The sequence below is a fragment of the Apus apus genome, chromosome 3 (genome assembly GCF_020740795.1).
Source record: "Apus apus isolate bApuApu2 chromosome 3, bApuApu2.pri.cur, whole genome shotgun sequence".
In the NCBI taxonomy this organism is placed as follows: Eukaryota; Metazoa; Chordata; class Aves; order Apodiformes; family Apodidae; genus Apus; species Apus apus.
The window spans coordinates 110,872,571-110,882,037 of NC_067284.1; the positions used below are offsets into that span (position 1 = coordinate 110,872,571).

Below are 9,467 nucleotides of genomic sequence, written 5' to 3' on the forward strand. Positions count from 1 at the left end.
CCAAAAAAACCAGACTAAATCCTCTGGGAAGAAAGCAGCTTTTTGACGAACATTAAAGGCTGGGTTAGATAAGCACTTTTCCTGTGAGAAGTGCCAGTTGTACAACAGTTGGTTTACGGTGCAAAGGGCTGAAAAGTTCATATTTGTGCTCGGATGGGAGTTATTCTAACATCAATTTAATGCTAACACTGAACACATGTATTTGCAGTATTTTCAGATAATTTTTTTTTTAAAAAGGGCACCAGAATACAACTAATGCCATTTGTATTAAAATGTCATTATTTTCTTTCTTAATAACTTTGTTACTCAGTTAATTCACTGCTCATTAAAAAGCACTCCTTTTACCTGGTCACACACCAAGTCCTGAAAAGAGCAAGAGCAGCAAGCTCCTCTTCTCCCATGGGGGTCTTAAGAAAAAGCTTAACTCTGACCTGAATGCCCCATTCCTGCTGGGGCCAAGAGCAGCTGATCTCAGCCTCTTCCAACATGTACTTGCCTTCTGCTCTTTGTCAGGTATAAGCTGCCCATAGACAAGTTTCTGTAGCCCTAAAACCACATGACAGTAAGAGAAGCACCAGCTAAAAAAATTGGCTTATTTTCCATGAAAATTCAGCTTCTTTGCTCAGGATACCACATTTACTCTTAGATTTTTGTTGTCAGTCAGGTTTTGGGGTTATATTGATTGAAAACGTCTTACAATACCTCCTTACAATGCACAGACGAGCAGCAGTGAATCCCTATTTCACAAACTACTCAGTCTCCCCTTGACTTCCAAAATGTTAAAAACCCCAAAAACAAATGCCCTGTGGCACAGATGAGCTTGGGTTCTTCTAACATGGGCCACTCTTTTCCAGCTTTCTTGCTTCACATCTCTCAGTCTCCTTCCTGTATGAGTAACATTCATTCTTCTCTCCTCATATACCACATGAACAGCACATGTACAAGTGTCCTGCCTAGAGTGCCTACAAGAGATAAGTGTGCCATTGTGAAACATCACTCGGTCCCTTTAGGACTGCTTATCAACATCTGACAGCACCTCATTCCACTATAAAAGTCATGGTGATTTTTTAATTCAGTATTTTGATTATGGGGACTTAAGAGAAGCAGGAACAGAATGACTGCTGTAAGGAAGAACGTAAGAAGGTGTCAGGGAAGTGCTGGTTGCTGGGCCTTTTGATGCTGTGGTGTCACATCTGTTCCCCATGGATGCACTCATCCTTGACTGAATAAAAGGCCTAGAGAAATAAAGTTAATGGAGCTCCTGGAAGGCTGATGTGAGAAGGGAAGGCACACTAGGACACAAGTAGAAACAAGTTCCAACTTTGGGAAGGAGCGGAGCCAAACTAAAGGAATCTAGACAAAGATGAAAATTCAACCACAGATTCAAGAAAGTTTTAGATGTGAGATTCCAGTTCTGTCAAGAACACACTGTTCTTGGCTTTAGTTGTTTGTGTCTCCAGTGGAAGAAAATCTCTTCGATGTTCTCATGGGTGAAGAGATGAAAGGGAAATAGATGACATGACAATTTTTCTTTTTGTTTTCCTATATGTAGAATTAATACAATCACTGTTGTCTGGGGAACAGGAAAAGAAAAAACAGCCTAATTCAATGAGATGGCTGTATCATTGCAACACACAAAATATTCCTGTATGTATGCAAACATAGGTACACATTTTTGCTTACCAAGGCATGAGTCGGCCAATTTTTGTCCATCTGCTTTTGCTAATGAAAAAACCAGCAACAGGATCAGTAACTGCACCTGAGGCTTTGCCAATAAACAGCACCAAAGAGGCATGAAACGGAGTAATCTGGAAGTACAGACACAATAGTGTAAACAAGAGCCATTGTCTCACAATACAATGAAACAGCATAAAGCAACTTTCCAGAAAAAACCTCAGTGTTTTAAAGAATAATGATAGTTCATTTACAAAACATGTCTGCTACTGTCATAGGAATTACTGTTGGTTATTTGTAGCAAACAAGTGAAACACTGAGATAGGCACCATGCAAGAAGGAATTAGAGGGGGAGAGTGCAAGGAAGGAGAGATTATGAACGTGTTTAGAACTAGGAAAATGAGTCAGGTAGACAAACAGTAGACTAAAGTCCTTATTTGAGTCATAAAATCTGACAGAACCCCTTTAATTATCCCCTCACTTTGTTTCCCACACAGCCCCATTTCCCTACATCTTTATCTTGACCTGATCTAGGAAAAAAGCAGAGGGAGCTGTTCATATGCATTCATGCTTTTTCATCTCCCCAGATTACCCATGAGGCTGCCAGCTGGTGGCAGGAGGCTGTGGAAGAGGTTGCAGCACAGCAGGTTTTATCCACTCGGAACTGATCTGTGACAACTCAACTGCGTAAGGCACGTCTGTTCAAATCAGAGCTGCCAGCACAAGTCCAACAAATCTCACTTGGAAAAAAATGTTCATGGATTACATAAGAAATAAAATGAGCCAGGAGGGACATTATCACTCTCTAAAACCACCTGAAGGGAGGTTTCAGTCAGGTGGGGATCAGGTTCTTCGCCCAGGCAACCAGTGACAGGACTAGAGAGCATGGCCTCAAGCTACTCCAGGGGAGGTTTAGGTTGGATATTAGGAAGTACTTCCTCACAGAGAGGGTAATTAGACATTGGAATGGACTTCCCAGGGAAGTGGTGGAGGCACCATCCCTGGATGTGTTCATGGAAAGGCTGGATGTGGCACTTAGTGCCATGGTCTGGCTGATGTGGTGGTGTTAGGTCATAGGCTGGACTTGATGACCTTAAAAGTCTTTTCCAGCCTTGGTGATGTTGTGACCCTGTGAATTCCTATCACACAATGGTTAAAAAGGTGGGTTCTCTTCCAAGTGCTCAGCCCACGCCACTGAAACTACAGACCTGAAAAAAAGAATTGAAATCATGTACACTTGAACATTCCCCAAATCAGTTCTCAGAAAAGACTACTGAAACAGCCTGAAACAGATAAAATATGCTAAATTCATCCATCTCAAAAGGCATAAAGACCAGGATCCTATTAACAGAGGTTTTGGTGTTTTCTGGAATTTGACTCCAGGATCCTGTGTGGTTTGGAGTTATGTTCATATTTCTGTAGTTTACATTTATATTACTGTAGTTTATACAAGTAATCTAGGTGGAACAAGGAATTCAAATGGAAAATCTGTAAGCTACATAAAGTGCATAAAAATGTGATTTTCTTAGAAAGGACACTGAGTGTGCATGAAAGATTATACCCAGTGAGTTTCACTCTAAATGGGCAAGAATTAAATCCATGTTGTGACTATAAAATTACATGCTCTCCCCTGAAAATGTGTGGAAAAAACTCATAAGGTCTCAGAGCTGTTTATCAGGCCTTGAAATAAATCCTGTCCCTGCAGAAATACTTCAGAGAATAAATTAAACCAACAAGGAACAAATATTTAAGCACCTCAAGTAAATCACACCTCAGCTTCTGATATCAGACTTTTATAGGAAAATCATAAACTAAATCTTTCGGACATCTCCACTGCCCAGACCCAGTATCCCTTCTTTCTACATCTTAAACAGCAAATGGATAGTGGTATCTGATCCAGAACCTCCTGATCTTTTCAGGAAATAAAAACAGTCACCAGTGCTGAAAGCCACTCATGTAGTTCCAGCTAGAGCTGTTCTCACAGTCCCTGGAATTTGGCCTCATCTCCCTAAAATCCTTTTTTCTGTGTGATAATATTTTATCACACCACCTAGTTACCACACAGGCATAGAAGAAAACCCAAAACAATAAAAAATGCTTATGGATTTGTTTTCTTTGTTTCTCTGCTGTCCTGACATCCAGCTGGAGCAGCTGAAAGCCAAATGAATGGGATGATGACTCCTACTGCTTTGATTTAGCAGGTCTGCTTCTGCACCAGAAAGCCACAGATTGGAAGCAAAGAACATTCAGGAAGGATAACTCAGCTTTCTTCACAAAAAAAACCCACAACATTTCCAGAAAATTTTTATGCGGTTTCCAGGATGCTAAACAGCTAGAGGCAATGATAACAAGACAATTAAAAAACTTCATTAGCTAATTCACCTTTTATCATTCCAGGGACACATGAGAGCTGAGGTAAGTCTACAGTCCATAAAAGTGTCTTGTGCTACTTACATGGGCTATATCTAGCAGGTAGATCTGCAGGAAGAAAGCAGCAGCACTCCCTGCCACTTGGTTTGGGGCACCTCCTATTGCATAGCATAATTTGCTGCAGATGGAGAGCCTGTTTTCCTGTCAAGATGAAGCAGAACCAATGATGAGAAAAACAAGGTACACAAGTTAAAAGCTACAGAAGTCATAAGGCTGAGGTCTAAGGTGAACACCCAACTCAGGTCTTCACAACTATTCCACTAAAAAATCCCTATGCCCTCCACCCCTATCATCAGCATTGATTTTTTATTATTTTGTTCCTTAATTCAGCCCCTAAAAGCAGTGTTCCTCTGAGACAATCTAGGCTTACCCACCTGCTTCTCACAAGCTGTTAAAAAGGAACAAGTCACAAACAAGCAACGAGCAAAGAAGTGAACATACTGTTTTCACTATTTTCAGAGCATAGTTTTGTCTTTGAATGCTTAATTCAGATTTTTTAAAGGTTGAAAACCTTCTTATTAAAGAAAATAATCCTATATTACCTTTTCAGACCATTATAATTGACATCTATACTCATACAATACTAATCAGACAACATTCATAGAAGGAAAGTTCCACAATCAAACACAGACCAAATAGATCCCAAATATTTCTGCTCTGTTTCTTCCTTACTTTGTCACAAAATATTGGTGTGATCCTGGCAAAATCACTTGACTTTGTTCATCTTTCTTTTGACTTGAGCTTTTTATATCTTTTGTGAAAGCTGGCATAGTAAAGAAGTGTGAGCTTTACTAGGCTTGAGGTGGGGGGGTCTACAGGGTCTTTTTCATTTGACTCACAACACATTCTTCTTGAGCTTTGCTCCAGGTGCTGTGTACTTGTAAACTTTATAATACTGTGGGTTTTTTTTAATAATTCCCTTCTAGCCTCACCTCCATCCTCCCAGGAAATAAATTACTTTAAAAGTTTATTTTCCTTTGATGCCTTCCCTTCTGATCTCCAAGCTCTGCCAAGATGACTTCCAGCTGAAATCAAGAGACATAAACCCCTGCTATGTAAATTCTATATACCATTCCACACCCAAAAGAAGCTAAGAAAAACTTTTAGATCCATAATGCTGTTTTGCCACTTATTTTCCCAAGTAGCTGTCATAGAATCAAAGAATGGTTTGGGTTGGAAGGGACCTGATAGAACAAGAGGGAATGGCTTCAAGCTGCAACAGGGGAGGTTTAAACTGGACATTAGGAAAAAAAAAAAATCACAGAAAGAGTGGTCAGACACTGGAATAGGCTGCCCAGGGAGGTGGCTGAGTCACCATCCCTGGATGTGTTTAAGGGTCGTTTGGATGTGGTGTTGGTGGATGTGGTTTAGGGGAGAACATTGTAGAGTAGGGATGATGGTTGGACTTGGTGATCCCAAGGGGCTTTTCCAACCTGAATAGTTGTATGATTCTATGGCCTTTAAAGATCATCCAAAGGCAAGGACTTCTTTTCATTAGTTCAGGTTGCTCAAAGCCCTCTCCAACCTGACCTTGAACAATTCCAATGATGGGGCATCCACAACTTCTCTGGACAACCTGTTCTAGCATGTCACCATCCTCACAGTGAAGAATTTCTTCCTTAAGTCCTTCTTTCAGATTAAAGCCATTGCCTTTTGCCATTTCAACAGCTAAGGCAAAGATAACACAGAAAAAGTAAATGCCTCTATGTGATAAATGATTCCAAAATATGTTCATAACACAAAGAATTTTAACTTCTTCAGAATTGGTCTATTTTAAGTGGTGCTGGAAACAGTCAAAGATCTAAACTTACAGGCTGTAGGCAGTACTCCTGTCCTCGCATCAGTTTCATGGTTAGAAAATTTGCAATTTTAATACAATTTTAATTTTTAAAAATAAATTTTAAATTTAGAATTTTAATGTTTTTAAAGTCTCACTGTCATTCCACACATCCCCAGGACACTGCTCAACTGCTTTCTGAACCCCGCTCTCAAAACAACCAGTTGACACTTTTGTCATAGCAGTAGTTAAGGTCTCACAAAATTTTGTCCATGAATGTTATTCTCAGAATAAAACAAGCTGTCAGATAGGCACAGCATTCAGAGGTGTTCTGCTTGGTCAGCTACAGAAATGCAGGGAATCAGCAGCTCATGTACTTCCTGGAACTGAGGTGACATCCCAATCAGTGTTCAATACCTGTTTTAGCCTAATTACTCATGGAACTTATTCATATGTTAAGCCATGACACACCACAGCAGTTCTACCTGCAGGAGACAGGTACCATGCAAGGAAATGCCACTGCTCTCATTGCAGATCTGCTTCTTGGTAGTTTCACTGAGTGCTGCTGAGAAATCATCATTAGACTCAACATTCTGGTGTCTCTTTCTGAAAGAAGCATGCCATGATCTATTTTGACTCTCTGCATTAAAGTCGTATGGTAATCCCTACATTTTCCACCTCAGGATCCTATGAGACAGTGGTAAAAATTAAAGTAGGTCTCTGCACCAGTAAAGCTGAAACATTTCCTTCTAACTTCTGGGCTTACAGGAGAAAAGACAAGTGGCAGCTGCCCATTGCAGGAACTAGAGTAGCAAGTCCCCCAGCTTTGGTTTGGTTTATAAATAATTGCTAATAAATTACACCAGAAACTGTCTTGAGCTTAACATCACTCTTGTGCAGAGCAGTGTGACCAGCAGCAGGGCATGAGCAACTAAAAGGGTTTTTCTCTTAAAGCTGAATTTCCCTGCTGCATCTCTGCCTCGAGCAGCAGAAACTGCTTGGTTTCTGTGAAATCCACTGAAAGCTTTTTCACCTGTGCAAGTTTGTTGGTAAGCTTCAAGTACTCAAAAAATTCACTAGAGACCTGTGTAGGCAGTGGTCAAACAAGGAACAAAATACAAAGCATTTACAACTAAAATTTTGTTTTGAGATCCCTGTGGGGTTGTTGAATGTCAACATCAAATTGCTTCTACCAGCTTTAGAAGAAAGGTGAAAGCATTGGGTGGAAGATAAGAGGAAGGAAGGTCAAATGAAGTTATACTCTTCTTTTTTGTTCTCAGATTAACTTAACAATTTTGTACTTACACATGCCCCTGTCATATCAAAGTTTATTTGTTTAAGGGTATACCAAGTAAGCATAATAGAAGAGAGATTTGATTTTGCTCCTTAAATAGAACAAGTTCAAACATTGTTATAGAAAATTAATGCATCTCATACACTGTAGTCCCTTTGTTTTTAATTCTCTTTTAAGTTAAAATCATATTTTCATTGCTTGTAAATTTTCCCTTCCCAAACAGAACAGAAATTGAATACGCTTACTAACAGATTATCTTATTTCTAAAGAAAGTCTTAAAGCACACTGAAAACAGCTCTGAAACTTCCTGCTGATACTGCATGATCATTATGGGCACAGGGAGCAGCCTCATTTTGTCCTGTCCTTTATCAGTCGAGTCCAGAACTGAACCAACAAGTAATTCACAAGCAGTAAGAAGAGAGAGCAAAACCTGTGACTCGAAGATAAATGCTAGTCTAGCTTTATCTGAGAAACAATGAAAATGTAGCTAACGAGGAGCAGCTTTTGAGTCAGCTTTTCTCTCAGTGTGCAATGAACACCGGTAATGCTCCTGTTCTGGGAGCGACCACACAGCTGCCTCTTAAAAGAAAGAGTATGGCAGTCACAGGTGGCGTCCCAGGTCCCTCATACCAAGGGGACCTGAGGACTGCTTTCAGATGTCTTAGAGACATCAGCCCACCCCTAATGAAGGAAGCAACAAGAGCAGGGCTTGGGTGCAGACGCCCGGGAGCACATAACCAGGCAGGATGCAGTGGTGCCTTCCCAGGATACTCTTCCAGCTGCCGGTCACGTCGAGCCAAGGGGCTCCGTGAGCCAAAGATGCGTACTGCTGCTCAAACTCTTCACATTTCTGCCGAGAGTTCGCTCAGGTGCTTTCTGAACACAGAAATTCAAGCTAGAACAGCACGAGCCCACAGTGTCGGAGGAGCTCCACGGCTTCAGTGCCCTCCACCCTGCCGGGAAAGCTCACCTCAGCTCCCCTCTTTTGAAGCTGCCCCTTCCCTGTTTTTACCAGCTGTCCCCTCAAGCGACACGAAGCCAGGCGGGTCCTCGCTCACCTCTCACCTGCCTCCCCAGCCTCTCTCGGCAGGCACCGAGCCTGAAGGGGAGGCGTGTGGGTCCTCTCTCCTGGCAGCTCGGAGGGGGAACCCCGTCCCACCGCACCGCTCCCGCCCCGGCACCCAGCCGGAGAGACAGCCCCGGGTGAAGAGGAGGCAGAAAGCCAACCAGCCTCTTTGCCCGCCGCCGAAGCGGACGGGAAGCACCGTGTGTAGCGTTTACACTCGAGGACAAGTATCAGAGTTACAGGGAGCTTCTCGGAGAGAGAGGGGGGGGGTGCACAAGGGGGTGTAAGGGCTGAAGAGACACAGGCTGCGCCGCCCAAGGAGCCCCCCACAAAACACGGCAGCAGCACGTTCAGGCTGCCCCAACCCCCCAGGCGTGCCCGCTGTCCTTCCCCGTCACCTGCCGGCGATGGAAGCCGCGAGCCAGCGGGCGGGACCGCCCCGCACGCCCGGGACCCCAGCCCCGCACGCCCGGGACCCCAGCCCCGCTCCCACCCCGCTGCTGTGGCCGCGGGGCTCCTCAAGCCCTGGGACGGCCGCCTCTCCCCCCTCCTCAAGCCCTTACCTCCTCAAGCCCTTACCTCCTCGTCCGCCGGGCGCTGCGGGGTGTCCTTCGCGGCCATGGCCAGGCGGGCAGCCCACCCTGCCCGGCACCTGCGGGCCCGGGGCGGGGCGGCAGAGCGGCTGGCGGCCCCTCGCACCCTCCCGCAGCGCTCCGGGGAGCGGCGAAGGCGCTATCGCTGCCCTCCAGGCTTGGAAGAGGGTATTCCCCGCCGGAGGAGTCCTCTCCCCTCCGCCGAGAGGGTCGAGCCCCCCCGCAGGCAGCGGGAACGGCCCCCCAGCCCCCGTCCCGCCGCTTCCACGGTGGAAAGGAGCAAAGGAGCGGGGCAGCCAGGCTGGCCTCGCTGTTCCCTGCGGGGCTGCCGCGGGAGCCGTCCCCGAGGTAAAACCCGGGGTACAGCGCTGGAACCTGCTGAAGGAACCTGCTGAGCGCCCAGGGAAGCCCGGTCCCCCCAGCGGCGCCACTGCTCCCGCCTCGCCCCGCTCCACGTCGGTGAAGTTTTTCTGCGGCTGTTTTAATCCAAAGTCTAGGGATACCAGCTCTGTCCTTCGAAGAGATGTACAGGCAGCCGGCAATGCTGCCATGAGAGGGCACGGCAAGGGCAGGGACCCAGGCAGCACGTTGCACAAGAGCTGCTGCTGCCCTCAAAGGCGCTGGAGATGACAC

At 44.8% G+C, this 9,467-nt stretch overlaps 1 protein-coding gene across 1 annotated transcript in view; it reads right to left on the reverse strand.

Annotated features, from left to right (window-relative positions):
• MFSD2B (MFSD2 lysolipid transporter B, sphingolipid) overlaps positions 1-8,872 on the reverse strand; it is a 31,724-nt gene extending 22,852 nt beyond the window's left edge. The window contains exons 1-3 of the mRNA XM_051615701.1: positions 8,821-8,872; positions 4,129-4,245; positions 1,684-1,808 (exon numbers count right to left, since the gene is read on the reverse strand). Of these exons, the coding sequence (XP_051471661.1) occupies positions 1,684-1,808; positions 4,129-4,245; positions 8,821-8,862 (284 nt within the window). The 5' untranslated portion in view covers positions 8,863-8,872. The remainder of the gene's footprint in view (positions 1-1,683; positions 1,809-4,128; positions 4,246-8,820) is intronic.
• Positions 8,873-9,467: the final 595 nt, after the last annotated feature.